This window comes from Actinia tenebrosa, unplaced genomic scaffold (genome assembly GCF_029948245.1).
Source record: "Actinia tenebrosa isolate PJP-AT-01 unplaced genomic scaffold, QUT_ActTen_1.0 PGA_scaffold0__85_contigs__length_37466705, whole genome shotgun sequence".
In the NCBI taxonomy this organism is placed as follows: Eukaryota; Metazoa; Cnidaria; class Anthozoa; order Actiniaria; family Actiniidae; genus Actinia; species Actinia tenebrosa.
Window position 1 is genome coordinate 26831807 of NW_028292569.1, and position 23700 is coordinate 26855506.

The 23700-nt window shown below is 39.8% G+C and overlaps 3 protein-coding genes across 7 annotated transcripts in view; 1 reads left to right on the forward strand and 2 right to left on the reverse strand.

The window, feature by feature from the left end:
* The first annotated feature begins 52 nt into the window (after positions 1-52).
* Positions 53-5686, forward strand: LOC148913978 (uncharacterized). The gene is made up of 4 exons (XM_089025711.1): positions 53-286; positions 4709-4773; positions 4875-5135; positions 5468-5686. Exons 1-4 carry the CDS (start codon positions 53-55, stop codon positions 5634-5636), a joined length of 729 nt encoding a protein of 242 aa, XP_088881837.1. The 3' UTR covers positions 5637-5686.
* On the reverse strand, positions 5653-11047 carry LOC116294201 (uncharacterized). The gene is made up of 12 exons (XM_089038263.1): positions 10556-11047; positions 10225-10482; positions 9968-10097; positions 9500-9746; positions 9051-9417; positions 8636-8833; positions 8248-8437; positions 7772-8020; positions 7092-7251; positions 6612-6760; positions 6319-6513; positions 5653-6242 (listed from the first exon to the last, which is right to left on the reverse strand). Exons 1-12 carry the CDS (start codon positions 10913-10915, stop codon positions 6112-6114), a joined length of 2634 nt encoding a protein of 877 aa, XP_088894389.1. The 5' UTR covers positions 10916-11047; the 3' UTR covers positions 5653-6111.
* Positions 11048-14978: 3931 nt separating this feature from the next.
* LOC116309076 (ephrin type-A receptor 4) overlaps positions 14979-23700 on the reverse strand; it is a 39013-nt gene continuing 30291 nt past the window's right edge. For all 5 annotated transcript variants that reach the window (XM_089038305.1, XM_031719620.2, XM_089038308.1 and 2 more), the window contains exons 8-19: positions 23487-23568; positions 22950-23049; positions 22115-22155; positions 20400-20540; positions 20103-20182; positions 19796-19969; positions 19108-19206; positions 18614-18733; positions 18074-18223; positions 17672-17716; positions 17331-17485; positions 14979-16696 (exon numbers count right to left, since the gene is read on the reverse strand). In XM_089038305.1, coding sequence (XP_088894431.1) covers positions 16435-16696; positions 17331-17485; positions 17672-17716; positions 18074-18223; positions 18614-18733; positions 19108-19206; positions 19796-19969; positions 20103-20182; positions 20400-20540; positions 22115-22155; positions 22950-23049; positions 23487-23568 — 1449 coding nt within the window. In that variant the 3' untranslated portion in view covers positions 14979-16434. The remainder of the gene's footprint in view (positions 16697-17330; positions 17486-17671; positions 17717-18073; positions 18224-18613; positions 18734-19107; positions 19207-19795; positions 19970-20102; positions 20183-20399; positions 20541-22114; positions 22156-22949; positions 23050-23486; positions 23569-23700) is intronic.

Here is a 23700-nt window from a genome sequence, read left to right on the forward strand (position 1 = left end):
TGTATTCCTTGTTATCGCTCGAAACATCGAAATCTTCTGGAAAACAACATAAATGGAAATGTCACTAAGCTGTTCGGATACTGAGAGCTCTTTAGGCTCTTTTATTGGTGATATATCGGATCTTGAAGAGGAATTTGAAGAGACAACGGTTGACGCGTCGACAACCAAATGTTCATCTACAGCAGGAGCTGAACTCGATGATGTAGACGAAGGCGCTTATCAGGATGAGCCCATAGCAAGTGATCAGTGGATGGACCAATATAACCAGAGGCAAAAGGAGCAGCAGGTAGGGGGACTCGCGATTACTGTCCGGAATCATATGGATAAACCCCGCCCTCACGTAAATACAGCGGCATCGGAAACAACCCGCGAGGTCACTATGGGTATTATCCGCGTAATTCAATTTGAAAAACTTTCTACGGGTTTTATTGGTGCCCCTGTGTTACTAAGATTCAATTTCCCATTCGATTTTACGGTATCAAAAAATGTCTTATAGGGTCGCAAACGAAGGTTAAAATATATCCTAAATATAGATGGACGCCATCACAAGCATCAAAAACAAAACCGTACGCAAACTAAGAACTCAGGTGTTGGATAATTTAAATGCTGACTTCGCCTTCACGACTTTTATGGAGGGAGATACGGATTATAAGAGTGTATTTTTTCCCCTTTTTTCGGCAACCATTTTCGGCTACCTTTGCTACTCCCACACGGGCTTTCCTGGTAGACACACTTCCATGCAAAGTAGTATTTTTGGAACCACTGCTGCGCTGGGAACAAGCACCAGAATATACCGTGGTTTGGTAGGTAGAGGCGATTTGCCTCCCCATTTACCAAGGGCGCGGCAAGACACCGCTACCTTGCATGGGCTGCGAAACACCGCTCTTGGATAGAGAGGAACGATTCGTTCCCCTTAGTAGTAGCCAAAAAACCTTCTGCCCTCTATATATACATGGAAGAGCAAAAGAGTATTTCGGCAACATTGCAAGAGATGGGTATACGTTCGAAGAACAGGGTGCTAGCACATTTGCTGTTGGACAACGCATACGATGGAAATCTACTACCAGACATATCCAAGTGCGACTATTTGCGCGGAAACGAAGGTACTACCAGCCTGCAGCCGCTGTCCGGGCTACCACCGTTCGTAGACGATGTGTTTGTCTATGGATTTGTAGCAGAGAACGACATGTATGGACGCATATGCAGAAACGCAAAGACTTTGGTGTCCAAAATATCCACTGCGACCCAGGAAGCCTTTGGTACGTTCCTACATGTCCAAATAGTACACAGCTGCAGACAAGGAAAAATAGTAGATCGCGTCTCCCACATGGCAGCCAAGTGGTCCAGTTTGCACGGAGAACCTGCAGCGGTTTTCGTAGCCAAAGTAGACACCTCGGAATTGTCCATAGAAACCGTAGAGGAAAAGATACCCAAGTTTGCTACTTTGCTAGATGCGCACGGATATGGTATCTATTCCGTGGACTACACGCAGGATTTCTCCGGAACCTTGGATAGGAAAGCTTTGGTGCGCAGACTGCAACAGCTGGGCTACGAACACCAGGGAGAACTGGGCAGGCGCAAAGGTACTATTTTGGACAATACGCACCAAGTAGGCAGCCACGTTTGTACTTGGATGGAAGACGGCAAACGTACGAAAATATACAACAAGATAGTATCCGACTTCGAGGCTGGAGAAGTGCAGAATCCAGTAGGCGCAAAGTTGGCAGAGTACGTGGATTGTCCCAACGACCACCTGCGTAGGACATTCCTGCATCCAGACGTGCAGAAAAGAGGATGCAGCAGAGTGGAAATATCCATCTATGGTAGGGATTTCTCCAAAGAAAACACAAATGCTATTGCGGAAACCATAGAGCCACTAGCAGACATATTCGTAGTACAACCACCCAAAAACATGTGGTTGGCACTCGCGGAACATTTGGATAGATGTTTGTGCATTTGCTGCGAAGAGACAAAAGAAATCTTTCTAGCTTGGTACTGCCATGCAGAAACAGGAAGAATAGCTGGCATACGCGTGCGAGGCAACGAAAAATGGGAACAATGCGTACTTTGGACCATAGCAGAGTTTGGCCTGCGCAAATGCCCCATATTTCGCATAGATGTACGAGGATTGGACCCAGTGGAAATACTACCGCTACGCTGCTACACCAAAGACTCTCCTACGGTGCTGGCGGAGTCTAACAAACCCACCAGAGTGCACAAAGATCCTCCTACTATCGCAGATTTTCTCCCAACTACGGAACACGTGGAGTGGATTTGGCGCACGAAGAAGGCGCAAAAGATAGGAGTGGAAAAGAGTCTCTTCGGAATACTAGAAGTGCCTACGGACCGCAGGGTATCCTTTCTGTCCAAAAGAAAACGACAGCAAAAATTGGAAGACATACGGGACGATTTGGAAGGAGACGAGTGGGTGGAAGCTACGAAAAGATACCACGCAGAACTCCTGGAGCAGAAAAACTCCATACTGCGGCAAAAAGAAGAGGATAGGAAGAAGATAGAGAAAGAGTTGGAGAGATACAGGAAACTATTGGGTAGAATTTCCAGGAGAACCAACAACCTACGCGAATTGTTCTTCGGCCAGGACGTTTCCGATTTCCTAGAGGATTCCGAGCCTCGCAAAACCAAAGTACATCGAATGCAAGAAATACCCGCAGGGGAGTACAAAATACTAGGATACGCAGTACCCAAAAACGTAGATACTGTTTGGCCGGCAAGAGGGCACCGAGTAGCATTGCGAAAAGGCAAAGAAACCTGCGTTGCGTGGGCCACGGAAGCAATACTGGACGCATGCGCGGCCGGAAAGTTCGAAGCCGACGAAAACATGCGCGTAGCTATTCCCGGAGAAGAAATACTGCTGGAGTGGAAAAACAACGTAGCAACTGTCTTCGTACCCGAAGGACCCGGTTTGGATACGTACTACGAGTTGGCTAGGAAAATAGACCTACCCAAAAATCCAGGAAAACTACTAGAAGTGCCTGCGCCGCCAAGCAAAGAATGCACGCAGGCTTTGCACATGCAGGAGGGCGAGTACCAATGCTGGAGATACGCCAAAACCACCTACAGAAAAAAAGAAAGGACTATCCTGTTTCTCTCGGAGAAATGCCCCGAGTGCGTTTTGGAGGGCTGCACGGTAGAACATGCTACTACGCCGGTCTGGGGGCACTTTCTGGACGAGCAAAACATAGATTGGACGCAGCAGCCGCCTTTGTACTGCAAAATTGGTAGAGAAAAGACTACCAAGGCAAAGAAGAAAGACCGACTGGTGCACGTCTCTACTCCGGAATCCTAAGCCTCTACTCCATTTCTGGAATTCTGGATTTTGGTTTGGGCGTTTCTGGATAGTAGACTACTTTGGGTGGCCTGCTTCGCACCCAAACGACGGCAGCTATGCCTACGACTGCAAATAGCACATTGCTAGCTATTTGCCAGTCTATTTTTGTGGATACTTCCTCCACTTCGTCCTCTATTTCTTCGAAGGAATCCTCTTCGGGTTCCTCTTTTTGGTCCATTCTGGCTAGTAGTTCCTCCTTTGCGTCCCGCAGTTCTTCCCTGGCTTTTTGCAAGTCGTCGAGGACTATAGCAAAGGAATCCTGTACTTCTAGAAAATGTTTTTGCAGGTCTGTAGTTGGTGGCTTTTCGGGAATTGCTACCTCCACGCCGTTCTCTCGCTCTATCCTGCGTATCTTTGGTATTCCTATACCGTACTTTTCGGCGACCTTCTGCAGCCCTACTCCATTTCTCCTATCTTTCAACAATCCTGCGATTTCTTCCTCGGATAGTATCTTGGGTGTTGCCATATATATCTACGAATACGGGTTTGGATATGGGCATTCCATGGACAAACACTATGGATCCATAGGAGTATAGGTATATAGATGTATCTCTACATAGCTCTAGGCATAGCCAGCTATATGCTAGGAAAACAAAGAACGACACAAATACTTTTGGAGATCTTGGAAGGTCTCTACAGAGCGCAAAAGACACTGCAAGACATTCGCATACCGGGCTACGTGGCCACTTTGGCACAGCTACCGCGGCGTAGATAGTACAAGGGGAACGAATCGTTCCTCTCTATCCAAGAGCGGTGTTTCGCAGCCCATGCAAGGTAGCGGTGTCTTGCCGCGCCCTTGGTAAATGGGGAGGCAAATCGCCTCTACCTACCAAACCACGGTATATTCTGGTGCTTGTTCCCAGCGCAGCAGTGGTTCCAAAAATACTACTTTGCATGGAAGTGTGTCTACCAGGAAAGCCCGTGTGGGAGTAGCAAAGGTAGCCGAAAATGGTTGCCGAAAAAAGGGGAAAAAATACACTCTTATAATCCGTATCTCCCTCCATAAAAGTCGTGAAGGCGAAGTCAGCATTTAAATTATCCAACACCTGAGTTCTTAGTTTGCGTACGGTTTTGTTTTTGATGCTTGTGATGGCGTCCATCTATATTTAGGATATATTTTAACCTTCGTTTGCGACCCTATAAGACATTTTTTGATACCGTAAAATCGAATGGGAAATTGAATCTTAGTAACACAGGGGCACCAATAAAACCCGTAGAAAGTTTTTCAAATTGAATTACGCGGATAATACCCATAGTGACCTCGCGGGTTGTTTCCGATGCCGCTGTATTTACGTGAGGGCGGGGTTTATCCATATGATTCCGGACAGTAATCGCGAGTCCCCCTACCTGCTGCTAAAGGAAATCGAAGAGCTTGAATCAGAGCTAAAGAAGCGACTTACCGGCGAATTGCCAGTTAGTGATTGGTAAGTGAGAAACTCGTGGTCGCATTCAACTCCTAAAGTTAAGAATTATGTGAAACGTAAACACAGATTTTTTTAGCAAACTTATTTATTCTTCATTGAAGGTGCAAGTGCGGAAATTGTGCAATCACGAACCTCCAAAACATAAGGGAATGTTACTGTTGCACGGAAATAGAAGGTTGTGTTGAATCCCTCACAACAGATCTGGTACGACAAGAATTGTCACCCGAAGTTGAACTTTCCTGTGTGACTCAACATCCTGGATTCCAACCGGTTTGCCTCAACAAGTGGAGTTTGAGAATGGCTGCCGACAGATTCAAGACGAAAAATAAGCAGAGATATCGTCAAACAGGATCTGAAGAAAGGTAAGAATGTGTAATATTGTTCAGTGCGTGTCCCTTACAGTAGTTAAGACTTACTCACGTTTGACGTAAAAGGTTGCTTTACATTCATATCGGAATAGCCGTTGTTGTTGTTGACAACATTATTATCAGATGTAGGTATAAAGAGCTATCTATTTGTTTGTTTGTTTTTTGAAAGCGAGAGTTATTTCGCCCTTCCATGACCCTCCCATGGCATTTTCACGTACATACACTTCTCTCCACTACTAGTCAACACCTATATAAAGTGGAGAAGTGTTTATGTTGTCTTGGAATCTATTCCCTTTAAAATAATTTATTTCCCGTTCCCTTCATAGGTTTTTGAGAAGTATCGCTTATAGAGAATTTTCGCGCCTCATTCATGGCTGGCTTGGATCAAGGAGAATTCCTTTACCAGCATGTGTGTACCTCGCCATACGAGATGCATTTCCTCTTGGTACAAGTGAAGTAACTTACACCGGATTTGATTTGGATGAAGAATCATAGACTCAATGTTTCTGCAATTACTCTTATTTATTTCTTTTTTTAACTGATGAATGTTTTTACTATAAATCAGTAAAATAAAGTATACTTTTTACAGCTTCATGAAGCTTTATCAAATACATAATATTATATACAAGTTTGACGAACTGGACCCACTATCGGTTGTAAAAAATGTCAGTTTCAAAACTCAGAACATAGAACCTTAGACTGAAATGGTACACGAGTAGCACAGCAAAAAGTCTCTGGTGTATCTCAAACTATTCAGAGGTTTACTATGTCATTTTCCATTCTGGTTCCAGCTTCTATGTTACTGAAATAGGCAATAATTTCACAATGGTCCTAAGTTTTGGCATTTGGTTTTCCTATTAAATAGTTTGTTTGATGGTATGGTGCATTAAAAGAGAAAATTAATGCTATTTTGTTAATTAAGAACTGGAACAAAAATTGATTACTGTACATATCATGCTAATAAAAATATTTATGTTTTGTTATTTCTTGGACAATCTTTAACTTTGTTATGCCCCTTCATGGGTTGCTGACATTGTCTGCACTTCGGGGGTGCTCTATTTGCAGGAACTTCATGTTGGACCTGTGCTTGGTTCTGCAATGCTATGAAATAGATACAAGATTTTCAGAATAATGCATATAGGCATTATAAGAATAAAAAATACTAGGCCACACATACCTGGTGTAGTGGCAGGCGTATCTGCAACTTCCATACTTCTTCTTTCCAGTCTTTTTTGAATGGCTTCAGCAACAGGCTGCTTTTGAAGTACCGAGTTCATAGGGGATGGAGTCATTTCTTGTAGTTCATCTCTGGCACTTCTAATTTCTTCTTTGCTGCTTGTCAGGAAGGTGTCATACAATTCCTCTACATAATCTGTAAAATAACACTTGAAGGTGAGTTTATTTGTTATCGCATAACATTTATTAAAGTTTTGTTGGGAAATATTATAACTATTAAACACCATTTCTTACCAAAGTTTTGGGTGATGCACACATTCCTCACTGTGGCCTCCCCGTTTTTGAACTTTGGATATGACACCCTCAACTGCTCAGTCCCATCAGCTTTGTACTTAACTTCTCTGTCCAAGTTGGAATTAAAGTGGAGAATGGCTAAGATGTGTCTAAAAAACAAAAATTACATCTAAATTATACCCTCTGGTAAACACAAAATAAGTGCAACAGAAAATGTTAAAGGCAGAATACAATTACTATTATCTAAGCAACTACATGTAACTTCATCGCCTACAAATAACATAGGATGAAACTTAGGGTTATAAATCTCTTGCAGCATGTTGAAGTGCAGGTCAATATGGGGACCAAACACTAGCTGTCAAGAAATCAAAAGTCTTTTGTTTTGACCCTCATATTGCTAAATATGCAAGAGGTCGAATATCTAGAAATAAAGAAAACACACAGTCTGAATAAAATGGAACTTGGAAACACAAAGAGTACCTGCTGTACATTCCAACATGTGAGTATGCGATCATTTTGGGTGCGAAATAATTCACGACGGAGTGGAAACCTTCCAAACCACTTGTTTGGTCCAGAGGAGAGGCTTGTTTTATTCCTCTAATGAGGCTTGGTTTCGACAGTGCATCATGGGCTGTTGAACCTACAGTACACATACAAACTGAAATGACAACATTGCACAAAGTAACAAAACAACGGTCATAAGGTAATAAAGAAGATAAATGTAAAGATTAAAAACAGGACAGAAAATAACATGTGTCCTTGATAACAAAGTGTGTGCAAGGGAAGAATTGACTGTACCCAACTGCTTAGACAATAGTCCATTTAATATACACTTATTTCAATAAAGTTAGTCACCTGAAAAGCTATGAAGCTGAGGCCCACAAGGATTATGGGTAGATACATTTTACACGTCCAAGCGCTTGATAACTATTCATGGACTTGTGAATTTTTTACCGGTTACAGTCTCACCTCTTCTGAGTATCATCGAGCTGCAGTTTGTATTGAAAAAGCTTTGTATATATATCCTTTTTTGATATGAAAAGTTTCCCATGACACTCAGTGATCTCAGCTTTCTAGGTTTTTGGTGACTAACTTTATTGAAATAAGTGTATCCATGGTATAACAAACAATAATATAAGGTCTTTTTTCTTCAGTGATACCTTTTTCTAACCAGGTTCTATTTCTGATCTCCCTATGGGCACACTTGTTGAACAAAGGATCACCAAGGTCACTGTGCACATTGATTACATGGCTAAAGAAGGACTTAAACTTTGCCCATATAAGATTACCATCACTACTATGTGTTGATTGTGCACTCCAATATAAGTGGTTCTCACAGGGCCTTATCCAATCCTTTAGAACTTCACAAGCCTTTTCTTTGGTCAATTTAGAGAGTACTTTCCTTATTTCTGTAAGAAAGAATAAAATGTTATACAAATACATTATCTTGATCAATTCACACACTGGCAGCAGCTATTACTGTTGAGTCGGCATTGAGATATTCTTTTGTTCAAAGAAACATGCAAGTGAAGCTATACTACTTGAAGCTATACTATTTGCCTGCTTCCATAATAACTGCAACTTAGAGCAACATCAGATCTGCCAACAATGCACATAGTGTCAGCAAGGCACCTACTTTTTTTTAAATGCCATAAGTCAAAGTAGTGTTTAATCTGGGTCAGTACTTTATTCATATGGCATGCAATTGTTGTATGTCGATCTGATACGAATGCGGTAATCCCCAGGCCACACGTCTCCAACAAGTAATTCATACAGTTTTTAAATCCCATAAATTCCATTGCATTACTGGATTCTGCTTGGTTTCTCTAAACACAATGACAATGAAAATAAAATTGACATGAGATATATCATATGCACACCATGAGAAGTGTCTAAAGTTAGTGTCTGAAATCTGTAACAATAGTTTGGTAGTGGTTGGGATGTCCTCCTTGGACGAAACAAATGAGATATGTACAGTAACAAATAATTATGTGCATGAGAACTGTAATTAAGAAATAAATTACCTGAACTAGTGAAAAGTGTATTATTTTTGGCATGTTACAACACAAGATGGTGTAGGCCCCATATTTGGCATTGTGCCCCATACTGTCGTGACGGGCATCCCCTGCCACTGTTAGACCATCCTTCACGTCCTTCAGTTTGTCAAGCAGTCTTGACTGGTATCTTTTCCAGTGAAGGTGAATCACAGGGAACAGTTGATTCTAAAAATAAGTAAGTAATTAATAGTCATTACTTTCAATAGAAATTTCTTTATGAAAAAACTTTAAAATGTTTTACAGTGCAGTACAGCTACTAGTTTTACTGTACTGCAACCCCAAAATATTTGCCAACTACCCCCTCCAATCTCTCATTGATTACACTGTCAAACTCTCGCATTGTTCAAAGGGTCCAACTTGATAATTACATGCAAATACTCACTCTTTGGTGCTTGAAGAATGATCTCAGGGAATGGCAACCTAGACCCATGTGTGCAAAGATCTGGAACACTTTTGAAGCTGAACCCCCAGCAAAGAGTATAGCCATAGACAAAAGAAAATTTCCTGCAGGTCCTCTTTGGCCAGATGTAAATAACATTGAGGGCTGACTGTGCCAGGTAAACTCTTTCTTAGGACATTTTGGATTCCTACATGTGGTAGAAATCACTACTTCTGTTCCATTTTGGTTAGCCTCCACCATGGGACCATCAGCTTTACAAGAATGGCAGAAGCTGAACAGAAGTAGAAGTTGTGACAGGAAGACAATGTGCTTTGGCTCTGTCCGTAAGTTTTTCCCATGCATACTCAATCTGAAAGCAAAGGTAAATGGGAATATTATTAATATACAGAAGGATATCAATATCAAACAGTTGCAAAGACAACAATCAATACTTTTCAGATTTATCAGCTATTTCTTCTTCTGTTAATGGTTCTTCTTCGGATTCTGTTTCCGTCATATAAGAGTTATCATCATCATCGTCATCACTTGGACAAGGAAACTCATCTTCCATATTATCTTCTTCACTGCAACAATCATCCCAGTCACTTTTCTCTGTTTTCACAGTTCCATGCTGATCATCTTGATCTGTGAGGTCCTTGCTTTTCTTGAGGGCTGTGATTTCAGCTTCTAACTGTAATACTAAGGCAGATGGAAATGATCAGTAAATATTAGTGATGAAAATTCTACACATTGAAATATGATTTATAATAAAATGTAGGTATATCCAATCAAACACAAAAAATGGCTTATGAAAAATCAAGATAATTAATTTGTAAACTGATGCAGTATATAGTATCGATACAAACATTTTTATTATTTCATTCTATATATGTTACATGAAAAGTAAAACATAAGCTTACTTCTCTGATTTGCACATTCTAGTTGCTCCTCCTTTTCATCAACTCGATTCTTCTTTATTCGCCACCTCTGCCTCCAGCAAGTTTTTTCCTTTTTCAGTCTTGAGCAGGACTTACATGACGTTTTGGTTTTCTAATAAGGTAAAAGAAAAGACTCAGTACACGTAAAATAAACTTACTCTGTTTGCAGTTATTAGAGAACACCTACTGTACAGTAGCCTACAGCTTCCCCCCATACCATAACTAACAATAATTCTTACCTCTGGTAAACTTAGCTTTACAGGCATCGGATCGGTACTAACATCCAGGTTATCTTCCTGTTCTGACAACGCGGGCGAAGAGGCAGTTGTGTCGTTGTTTACCGGTACCGTCGGAGGTACCGCAAGCGTGTCTTCTCGTTGTTCTAGGTGGACAGAGGCGGCTTCATTGCTGGTGTTGGTTCTATCCTTACTCGTAGATGGAGCTTGCACCTCTAGTTCTTTTTGTTGGTCATACTCATCTAAGGCAGTCTTTATTGTCTACAAATTAATAATAATTTCTCAGTTTTGCAATCAAAAGCAAGAAGCTTTGAAGTATTAGCTTATATCTCACCTTGCGTCTTTTTCGTTGGCTGATTCCTTCGCTCTCGAATGAAGCAACAGCTTGTAGTGTAGAATACACACAGACACCAAATTCATCCCTTTTCAGACGAGGAATTTGTGGCTTTTCATGCCCAGGCAGTAGTGCATATCTTATGGATAAATCCTCTGGTCGAAAGTGCTTTGAGCAGATGGAAGAACCCTTCGATTCAAAGAAATTTTTCCGCTTCTGGTTGACAAACTTCACCCACGTTCTCCGCCGCCTCTTTGCTTCTGGCCGATTATCGTTAAAAAAGGGGATCGCAAATAAAAATATTCCTTCTTTGGGGTTTGGGGTACTACTACAACCCCAAACGACACACCGATTCGGCATATTTCGCTTAAATTTTGCTATACATACTCTTCAAAAAACTCTCTTTTCACATTATTTGGCTTGTGTTCTTCACATCGGCATCGCTATCCTACCTTTGTATACGTCACAATAGTCTCGATCCAGGCCCTTGACTAGAACCGCGGTTTTCGGATGTCAACGCAAATTTCGTAAAAATTTAATACTTTCAAAAATTCACCATAAATCGAGCTTTTACCCAATTTGAAAAAAAATAACACTATGTTTATTATAAATTCAATATCTTTTGATAACCAATGCGAATATTTTGGGTTCAGTTGCACTTTAACACTGCTTTGACATAACGAAACGTACTTATAACTCGAAGTTTACTAGATAATCTATACTATGAAATACATCAAAGTCATTGGATGACTATGCTTCTTGAACTATTAGTGAAAAATGAAGGTATGTGCGCCTCCACGAACGTCCAAAAATTGCACATGTCAACTATTCCCATCAAAATATTTCAAAATCTATCCAATAATCTTTCCTTCATATTTTGATATATAATGACAAGCATTGCATTTATCAAAAATCTGAAATAAAAAATGGGGGTCACCATTCTCGTTTTTGATATATCTTGAAAAAACATCTCTAAATAGTCGAAAACTGACACTTTTTTGAGTGGAGACTGGGGCGAGTCAGATAAAAATCGCAATTTCTCTACTCAAAAAAGAGAAAAAAGTGATAATTGGTTTTGAACATGTTTCTTATATAGTTTCCGAAAGAAAAATGTCTAAACTTTGTTAGTTCCATGCTTTTAGTTGCATGCGCAAAAAATTGCGCAGTGCAAAACAAGGGAATTACCCGAATTGACATTCAGCTTACCAGAATTAATAACCGGCGAAAAAACGTAATCGATCAGATCGGAAAGCTTGAACAATTGCCTTCAAAATTCATTCGGGCGGCGTGGAGTATGCTTTCAGTTGCTTCTCATTTGGTTTTTAACTTCATTTATTTTCCCCATGCGCAAAACTAAGGAATCGAAGCGCACCCACGCATGCAACTTGAACGGAATCTGAAATGCTCGAGAAGTCAAGTTCAGGGTTAACTCGGGCTACCTGAAGCTAGTAACGTACTAGCCGACATCCAATATTGATCCTTTAATATTTTATAACTACTTTTTTGGCTATTTGTGGTCTTAAAATCAACTTATGTTCGAGTCCCTTTCGTTCAGTAAATCCTGATTTATTAGCTTGTATAGTATTATATACGTTAGAGAAAAATGCTCAGGGATCTGCTCTGGGAGAAAAGCTAGCCTAGCTGTTGCGCCGCTCAAAGCGAAAACCACAAATGACTGAAATTTAGATAGGAAGTTCCAAACTTAGCTGGAATCAAAGTGCGCAGAGTCAGTGACCAATTCGAAATCAAATAGTATCACTGGGTATGAGAGCTGAATGCGTGAAAATGAACTCCATCGATCGTATGAATGGCTCGATATATTTTTCTTTGAGTACAGAGGTCCATCATTGATCGAACAATACTTATTATTATATGCCTGCCACCACATTAAAAAAGAATAAAGTTTGCTATATAGACACTAGTGTTTGTAATACGGGAAAATACGCCACTCATATATTTGATACGAAATCGGGACCTCAGTGGCATATTTTCCATATCCTCAGACGTGAATAATGTCACAGTTTTCCAGCTCACTCTGACGCTCGTTGAAACAATTTTTGTTTGTTGATAAAAAGAAAATTACACATTGGCTTGAAGATATGAAGTTTATCTTTTCATCTTCTCATGTTGAAAAATATTTCACCACTCAAAGATATATAAACTTCATATCTTCGCGCTACCGTGTAAAGATCCTATTTTGCCGCATTGATTTTCTAGAGGAATTGATCTGGGCATAGTTAATGGAGCGGAATGGTTGGGAAACCTATTGTTCTAGGTTTTTGTTCGACTTTTATATCCATTGTTATACAGTCAATGTCATTAACGTTGCCCACGAAAAAATTTTTTTACACATTTACACATTTACACATTTACACATTTACACATTTACACATTTACACATTTACGCATTTACGCATTTACGCATTTACACATTTACACATTTACACATTTACACATTTACACATTTAGACTAAAAGAAATATCACGTGTTTCCTCGAACGTTCTGGCATAAAACAAACGCTGAAATAGAAAAGTACGAATTAAGCAAATTATAACACGAGCTGAATCAGAGTGCATTTTGAAGTTGACCATTATAATTAAAGTCTTGAAAGCTTGTTAACGGTAAAACATTTGATAGTCCATTCCTGTTAAAGAAATGTATCGCAGATGCTTTCCTTAGTTTATGATATAAATATTCACGTGACACAAGCATTTGAATAATTAAACATTAATGCTAGCACAAACCGCCTGAAAAGCTGAAGAGTCGCTGGAGTGGATTCTTTCGTGACACTCCATAATTTATCGCGGTAACAATGCTGGAAGTTAATTTTTCTCGCCTCTATTCTTTCCGAATTCTATTGTTATGAAATACTTAGAAAAAAAGACAATGCATGGCAATAAAGATATTGCCAAATCGACGAAAAGGTCATTAAATCGGAAAACCCTAATACAATTTAGTCTCCATGATCTTAAATCCTCACTAAGTGGTCGGGGCATTCTGGATTTTCGATTCACGAGTTGAATTTTACATTTAAAGTTCAGGTTCACTTTAGTCTAAATGTGTAAATGTGTAAATGTCTTAATGTGTCAATGTGTAAATGTCTTTTTTCGATGGACAACATTAATGACATTGACTGTATGACGTTGACCCTGCACAGAGAAGAAAACGTTGCTCCGTTTGTTCATAGTATCCAGGAATATAGAAGTTTTTAACCCTAAAAAACGTTCTAAAATATTTATTTGTTTATTAATGCTATATGATTAATACAAATTGTTTATTCTGAAAAGGAAATTGCCTTTTTCATGCTTTCTTATTTATCATCTAGTAACTTGACTGTATCTGCGCGGAAATATTTATTCACATGGTTTTTGGTCATCGAATGAAAGTTTTCACTTTCAAAATGTTCATACTTGAAAATAATAAGGAAATGAGTATTTTCAGCTATACTTGCTTTGGTTCATTGTGTACCGTCAGTAACACGTGATGGTACGATTCAACATCAAGCGCAAAACAATAGCTTTGTCCACAGTTAGTTGAGTTTTCAAACCATTCCGCTCCATTAACTATGATCTGGGAGACGTCTTTTCATAGTCTTTTACGACAAGAAAAACACCATTCACCATTCACCATTCCCCATCCCCCCCCCCAGGGAGAACAATTCCTCGCGGGACTCAGTGCAAGGGGTATATATATCTAACCAGAAACAATAGACCAATTAAGACTGCACTGAAACTATAAGACGGATTTCTATTTTGGAATGGCATTTTACTGTGCTTGCGTTATGACGTATAACTATATAGAAAGCCTTAATTTTCTTATGCAAACTATTTTTAATTTTCAATACAAAAAACAACTGAACAATTTTTTCAAGGACATGCTCACTAAAATATATTTTACTTGCAACACAAGACTAGTCAACATACTCGGGCTTATTTCTTTTTTATATACACTCAATTGCAAAAACATTATCGGTTTTACTATCAAAATCATAAAACAGAGAGGCTGACACTGAATAGTCCGTGGGGGTCAAGGGCGCACCTTCGAGGGCTTCATACATGAACCCCTGGCACCGGAAAATTGAGTAGCCATTCCCTGCATTATCGAAGTAAAATAAATCACCTTTACCTTTTACTATTCTCAACTTGAATGCTCTATGTTTAGCTTTATAGCCGACAGTAATTTTGCAATTGATTGTACGGCAGCATGTCTCTCGCTCGTTGTTATTTCCCTTAAACAGGGGTGTCATAAGGCCACTCTCTATATATAACAAGTTAGATAAGACAGGGTTGCCTCTGACTCAACTTAGCATGCTATGTTGCTTATCACTGTTTTGCCTAATAGTAAAAACCTGGCAAAGATATTTTTCATTCTTGCTAAACAATAAGCCCCATGCTAATAAGTTGGTTTGAATAAAAACAGACGGGACCCTAAAGTTTTTAATATAAGTTCTATTGGACTAAAAATAACGATGTTTTCCGCCGGACGTATCAAGTCCAAATGCTGTGGCGGAAGAGCAAAATCAAACAATTCATAGTTGTTTAAGAGATGCGAGATATTCTCAATAGTCTCACTACTACACATTGATGAGAAGTCACTGATAAGTATAGAGGCTTTTATCCATCACGTGACGGCAGCCATGTTAGATGGCAGGAACAATACAATCGTTTTACATGAGAAATAATTCAATTCCCGAGAGCAAGGGACTTTTATTGTTCTCCCATCTAACCACGCGCAGTTCGATCCAAGCTGTATTATGGGCGCCGGCAAGTGATGGTGCAATGCCTCTTTTATCACTCGACTTGGTTCAAGTTAAAAACCTGCAATTGTCAAACGTTGATGTGGCCCACTTATACTTAATAATATTTTAATACGTATCATTTTATTAATTTTACCGGCTCTTCTCTGACCTGCTATTGCTCGCTTTAGTTTCTCAATTTTCCCCACCCTTTTCTTCATTGCGCTGTTTTAATTTTTCGTAAAGCTCTGCCAGGTTTGCCGGCTCCAATTATCAAACTGGAGTATAGTAAGACCACTGATAATTGAAAAGAATACTATAAACTTACATTTCCGCTCATAACTCTATTTTCATCTAAAATGAATTACAACGATCATGCATGTCTTAGCGATGCTCGCAAACTTCAACAACATTAGTTTTCTTAAGAAACTTGGCCTGCCATCTAATCTTTATAGCATGACTAATCTACAAAACACGACAATAAATTTCTCATTTCACGAATCAGTAACGAGCAAATCGTAAACATCTCTCTCGCTCCAGTCTCTCGATGATATCACGTCCAAGAACATTCTCAATGGGACAAGTTGTGACTACGAGAAATTTTGTCGAAGGATTCTTAGAAGACTATTATTTACACAGTTTTTTTAGTTCAAAAAAGATTTCGTTAGTAATTTAATTCGGTGTAGATTTTATAAGTATAGAAAGTACGTCAAGCCGGTTTTATTCGATAGTTGACCATGGCTTATCACGTACGTGCAGTGATTTTCAGTCACTCGTTTTGATTGCAGGGCCAATGCTGCAGTCCTTTGTACTAATATTTCTTTGTAAAGTAACCTCATTTCAAAACTATAACCATCTTCAAGTCTATTATTTCCAAATTAGAGTGGCTAGCTGTGTTCTCCTCTCACGACTGTCTTCAACTATACTAATATGAAAATCTTATGAACATTAACCAAAAGACTTTTACTTTATCTTCAACTCAACAACTCCAAGATCCTGGCTTTCGTTTCATCGCCTTCTCTTACTTTCCCATGACATTCGTGAACTACATACGCCCAACTCATTACATCCAGCTTGGCGCTGTGTCACCCGGTGATCCGATTACGAAAGTATATACCAAAGTATTTTCTTTGCCTTTTCCGTCTATAATAGAGTTTGTATTTCAGGACTAGACTCCATGCTTTCAAAATGCTTGTTCATAGCTTTGATGCTCTTATTAATTTTATTCCGATGTCCGATCAGCTTGATTCCGATTCTGGCGAGATCGTCCTCCCCAAGGCATTTGATGTGAGCCAAGTCCATATAGCCTGCATTAGCAAAGTTCTCGGCGTATCGAGCCATATTGATGCTGCCAAGCCACTCCTTGACTGTTGTCATCTCATCGAAATGCGTATACGTATTAGGACTGAAAATGAATATCTATTTGTTAATGATTAAGTCAACACGCACGTTTTCAGTAGAGTGCACACCATATATCCGCACAAATTTGTACAAAATAGTAAGTTCAGTAGACCTCAGTACACAGTGGACCGTCAAAACTTTGCAGTAAGAGACCAGTTTCAAATTCCAAATTACCGCTGTGCTCCTTGATTACAGACTCATTTAGTAGTTCCCTTCACAGTTTTCTGCGCCATATTGAAAGGTAGCCGTGCCTTTGCCTTTGAGACGAACGGTTAGCTTGCAATGATAGGGACCTTTTTTTAGCACCTTGGACAATTATTCAACGGAACTGTGAAGGGGACTATTTCCACAAATACCAACAGTAAAGTAAAGAATGCACAACTTCAACAATATAAACACTTTGAAGCGACGGATCAAGACTGGAACACGTGAATATTCTGCGCAAAATCGAGGCAAACCCTGTGTAAATGAGTCTGTGAAACACAGCGGTAATTTGGAACTCGCAACTGGTCTATTCGCGACTTTATTCTTGGTTACTTGTGGCTTTACATTCCTGTTCGTTGTTGTTGTCATCGTTTTCGTCGTTATTGTTGTTGTTGTGTTGTTAATTTTTGTCGTTTTTCTGATTGTTATCTCACCTTAAACAGTGGTTGGTGTTGAATTCATGATTGATTTTCTCCGGTGATCGAATCATTTCGTCTAATCGCTGGACGATATCAGGAAACTTTGGTCTTGTGTTCTTGTCTTTATCCCAGCAATCCAGCATTAGATTGTGAATCGCTCTTGGACAATTCTAAAATACATACATAAATAAATATTTTGACGCATAAAAAGTGATGTTTGTTGTGTTTATTAATCATTCATGTTTACATCTTGAAGCCGTGTTGTAGAAATATACTGACGCCCCACCCCCACCCTTCTCCACCGTCTTCCTCTTTCTCTCTCCAAAATAAAATCTAAGACATGATTCCTATCTTACCATTGGTGCTGGTAAACGGTATCCAGACTCGACGCGATCCATCACCTAGGAAAAGTAATACAAACTCTGTTATCTTTATTGCTAGAGAAAAAATGGTGTACAAGACCACCCAGTTAACAACGAGATCTCTCCTGTCCCATATCCTCTTCCACTTTCAAAAACAATGTTGGATTCAGGAGGTGTCTCGGAGGGATTGGTCGTGTTGGTCGTAATTCAAAATGGAGCATAAGACATATAGATACTCGGGAATTTACTTGAGTAACTATCAAACAATCGTTCCAAAAAAGTCCAGGTCCGCCTTCGAGGTTCGCACATTTAGTCCGACAAACCTTAACCTGGAACCTCTCACACACACATAAAAAAAGGTTTTATATTGGGAAATAAAATTTTAAAAGTATGTACCTGATAGTTGTCCCAGTCCCAGTATGGTCGTTCACTAAATGACATTATCTCCCACATGAGAATACCAAAGCTCCAAACATCACTCGCTGAAGAAAACTTTCGGTACCGAATAGCTTCGGGTGCCGTCCAACGAACAGGAATCTTGCCACCCTTTATGGTAAGATGACATTGGTGAGAAATGTATAAATAGTCTACAATATGCCTTGAAAAAATTTGGAATCAATAAGCCTCGCGATGTATTGGGTTTGCACTGATCACGCTGATAGAGAGAACCGTCAGGACACGGAACTGCTGTCAATCGAATAAATCGTTCCGATGTACCTTTTAGCGGATCCCGTGCCCCTTTACCTACAATCACGATTTATTTGATTTACGGCGTACATTGCCTAATTAACATGTCTCGATAGTTGTCTCGATAAGCCTGAAGCAATGAAAACAGTGGTTAATTTTAGCACCAACAAGGTTAGAGGCTCTTGCCACTCAAGTATCGCGGGACAACGGGAAATTTAAAAACGAAAAAAATCCAACAAATTAAATTACCTGAGTTTGATACTCCGAATCAGGGTTATCTTCAGAATCGTCCAGTTCACGTGATAAGCCAAAGTCAGCCACTTTGCTCGCCATGTTGTCTGCAACCAAGATGTTCCGTGCCGCCAGGTCCTGTACAAGAACAGATACGTGATAGTTAATAAGCCAAAGTTTGATATCCTAAAATTCTGTCTTGATAACCTTTATCTTTGAGCGATAAATCTCAGGCAAGTGCAAGAATAGTCTATTTAGTAAGGTCCAAAATTAATCAGTGCGGAAGCTAGAAGTTTGACTTTAGGGGCAATATTGTGGAAGGCGATGATAATGATGATAATGGAGACAGTCATGATTAAGTTGATGATATTGATAATGATGATGGTGAGCCAAGTGAGGCCGATCGAGATTTGTTGCTAGGCTAGATGCCAAACATGTGTCCTATTTAAAGGCATTGTCGATATTGTTGAATAATCTATAGAGGCCCTAATATAGAACAAGTTGTTGCTTACCCTGTGAATATAACTCATTCCAGACAGGTACGCCATCCCAGCCGCTACTCCTCGTGCTATACCCAGCAACTGCAGGGTCGTCAGCTGGCCATCATGGTTCTAACGAACACGGAACCAAAATGTTAACATCAAATAATCAATTCAAATAATTAATAAGCAAATAAACATCGTCCTTGTTTTACGAGGGTAGCACTTAATAGCCAGTGGCAAGCATGTGGCCCTTGTTCCATGATCGAATTGGAATGAGAAATTGATTTTTGCGGAGGTAGGAAAACCGGGGCCTTCTGTTGGACCACTGTTTTATGTTATATATAGACCAATGTTTTTTTCATTCTCTTACCGCTAGGCATTAAGACAAGTCTCTGCGACCGCTAGGATATGATCTCTAGAGAAAAAATCTGCCGGGGATTTTACTCTTATATTGTTTGCTTCTAATATGCATATTTTATTTCGGTGTCTTCTCGCAGCCACAAGCGATTTTCAGTCCTTTTTAAATCCTTACCCCCAAGAAATTCAAAGATTCAGGTTATTTCTGACACTTAATAACCCTTGTGCCGTCAAATGGTGGTGTTGCAGTTGGAAGTGCCGGTGGTGCAATGGATTGGTAGTGTGGGGGAGGAGGTTTTGGAAATTTAAATTCAAATTCAACGGCTTGCCCAATACTGACTAAACGTCTGAAATTACGCACCTTGAGGAAGTGGTCCAACGATCCATTGGCCATGAATTCAGTAATAATCATCATGGGTGTGTCAGGACTGCGGGTCACGACACCATTCAAGGCAATCACGTTAGGATGTTTGAATTGCCCCATGATTGAAGCCTCTAGTATGAAGTCCTCGCGGTTCTTTTGAGTAGACTTTGGCTGAAAAACAAGATCGTAACAAATTTATACGAGATAGATGTCTTTATACTCAAGGATAATACTTGCCATTGTATAGAGTTGCATTTCCTGCGCGTCCCCATGGGTTCAAAATTAAGAAAATCATGCATTTTACCTTTAAGATTTTAACAGCAACAGTTTCAGTTTTGCCATCATCGCACGTGAAAGTTCCTTTGTAGACTTCTGCGAATTCCCCTAAAAAACAACAGTATGATCATGCTTTTTGCTGGGCAAATTCAGGACACGAATACGGGCGTGTGAAGTCCACGTTTCAAAGCGGAGGGATTCCCGAGGGATTCCCGGAATTCCCCCGTCAACAAAAATTAACATGTCCGCATCCGTGGAACAAGACTTAATAGCCCTTTTTACCCTAGAAAACCAAGGTATATTTATTCAAGGGCAAGTCACTCACCTCCACCAATCAGCTTCTCCAGTTTTATATTCTTTCGATCAATCTCTTCTGTCACACTCATTAGCGCCTCCATGGGGTTGCCATAGTTACTAGGATCGATGTACAGCTTGTGGCCATCGACATGCTGCATCAGTCCATCTCCTTGAGAAATAAATTTATTTCATTATTAATAAAATAGTGAATAGATATTTGATTTTCCAATTTATCATCTATGGCAAGAACCCAGAATCGTACCCAGTCTTCACTCACGCTTTTTAATGCGCGCGAAGGCTTTTCCTTCGTTCCCTTGATGTACCGGGAACTCACTAAATCCTTCCCATGAACCACAGAGTGACATCAGTAAGAGAGGAAAAGCGACTGGGTAAGAGTCTGGCAAGAACCGAGATGGTATGCATGACATCCGTTATTGGTGTGGGTTAGACGCTAACGAACCTTTTCCACTAACGTCCGTTAGTATGTGCCAGCAAGATGATATTTTCATTAACTCCGGCGTAAAATTGAAGTGTATTGTTACTATTTGAGATTTTGCCTGCAGGGTCTTTTGAGGTACATTGCACTAATTTACAATCCCAGAGCCGTAACCAGAACTTTTACACGGAGGGTGCACATCGAATAATATTGGACTATTGATCGGTTTTTATTAGGGAGGTGCAAAGGCAATGATTTGTAGAACCAAAAAAAAAGGTAACCAGAAAAAAGCAGAACAAAAAAAAAAGGGGGGGGGGGGGGGAGATAGATCAGATGAGCGAACCTTAAGCTTTTATGGGGGTGCACGTGCACCCTGTGTTCCCCCTGGTTACGGCCCTGAATCCCCATTTTAAAAAAATCGCCATACACATCCCACAATCAATCCATTAAGAAATAGCAAAGAGTGTTCACTGCCAAGGTTTCTTTCGTACGTCCTCAATGGTTAACATTCTATTTAACAAGATTTGTTTTAACCTTCATTTTTAACCGCAATGGATATCCCTTTTCCAATTGAACGCCTTAACAAACATAAGGTATTATCATGTAAGTAAATGGTTAACCAATATATTTGCTTTGGGCAGAATACTGTCTCGAATAAGGACACAGTTTGAGTCCCGACCTTGTTTTATGACCACAAATAGCTATCCCTCCCGCCTTCACTCTAACACATATGCCAAACAAATATGAGTGAGTTTAAATTGGTTAACCAACATACATTGTAAAGATGGCTACTGGGAGGATAATGGCACCCTAAAGAACACTGACGCCCTAACGAAAGGTTCGATTCGCCCTGAAGTCTAAACGGTAAAGGAAAGCCATCTGGATGCCAAACCTACGCAATTCATTAAAAAAGCATGGCTTTCCCGACCATGTGATCAGATGCTCATTTTGCACGATGAATCACTTGAATAGTCCTCAACCAGCGTGTGCGCGTGCTAATAAAAATAAAGATTTAAAGGTGGAGTCGAGAAAAAAGCTCACTCCATATATGGTATGATCTTTTCCATATTTGGATTGTGCGGAAAAGCAGCAAACAAAAAGGCCGTCGTTTTATAACGAATTCGACATGAATATTTTTGAAGAAGAAAAGAAAAGAAAAAAAAAGACAAGTAAAAAAAAAACTTTGGAAAATCGAGGAAGGATACGGGGACGACGCTAACTCGTGGGTCTGCCTCGCAGACAACAGACTCAGGGAAATACGACACTCAATGTTTGATATGTATCTTGGAACCAGATTATAAACCTACCTAGCTTTTCCATACTGAACGCACGTGCTCGAATGTATCTCCTGCGAACCAAAACCAAAGCAATCATCAAATCAACACTAACGGAGACAAACTGTCTGTGAAATGTTCAAATAGGTAAGAGTCCCTGCCGACCGCATACTTCAGTAACAGTAATGTGTTGTACATTCATTAACAGAACGATTAAAAGTCTATCGACTAGTATAAATAATTGAAGGCGGCGAATGATATATTGGTTCTAGAGGTTCTCTCAAGATAAGGGAATTTGTTTTGAGTCGGTTAATTGGAATGTCGCCAGGGTTTTTGATCAGTGATTAAACATGTGATATGATGATTTGAAATGATGGTCTTTTTCTGATGAAGAGATACGGGGTTTGAATATTTTATAAACGTTTTGAGGTATTTTTATTTTTCGACCTTTTTTGATTAGCAAGGTTATCTTAAAAGCCTTGAAATAAAGGACAAATTAAAAATATAGGATGCAGAATTATTCGATTCCCTACAACCAATCAGAATGCACCGTTACAGCCAAGCACAGCAGGACACATTCGTACTGTACGTTTTTAATGAAGCTCCTGAAAAATTTTATAATTTTTTCAGAACCGCTGATATCGATTATTTTTATATCTTCACTAGTTTATTGACAATTCACAAATACGCCTTGTCAAGGACTTTCACATGGTGCATTCTGATGATCTACATTTGTTACGAACCTTTGTTAAAAACTCTTTATATCTTAAACACAAAGCCCTCAACTTGAACTAGGAGACCCCTATAGGGTATGCGCATGACAAACCTAACTTGCGATAGCCGCTGATCAATTGTACTGTGTACTCACCTTCGTTTTCGATGTAGACAGACGATGACGAGTATGAGAATGAGGATCAAGAACACACCAGCTGCCCCGACAATCCCAGCCAAGATCTCCCACGAAAAAGCTAGAAGTTATAGAATAAATAAATAAATATATATATATATATAAACATGAGACAGAATCTGAGAGGGGGAAATTCCGGGATAGCTTTATTGGGGAAATCGAGATCCCTCACAAAAAAAGGAAAAAAAATAGGAGAGAGAGAGAGAGAGAGAGAGAGAGGGGGGGGGGGGGGGGGTACGGTGAGAAAGGGTAGCATGGGTATCCTACTACGCTGCTAAGGCGTCGTCCTCTCACCAGTTCAAGGCTTTGGTGAGAGTAAGCCATTTGTATGGCCGTATGTTAGATAAATCTTCGTGGTTAATACATTTTTGCCATCTTTAAATTAACGGCTAATTATTTATTTAGTTCCCCATCCATTTTCAGTAAACATAAATAAGGTAAGAAGATACGTACTACCGAATTTAATATCCTAGCGAATATTTTTATACTGTTACTCACGCATGGTATTTATCTTTCCTGGAGGAAGAAGCTGCTGTGTTTTACTGGGTTGACCAAGACCATGTTTTGTACCCGCTCGAACCTTAACAAGGATAGAAGAAAAAAACCCAGAAATTAGATACAGCCATGAGAGCAAAGGAGAGTATGCAAGGACACTACTTTTGTCGTTATTGTTGTTGTTTGTTTTTTGCTTTACAGCTCATCATCATCATTA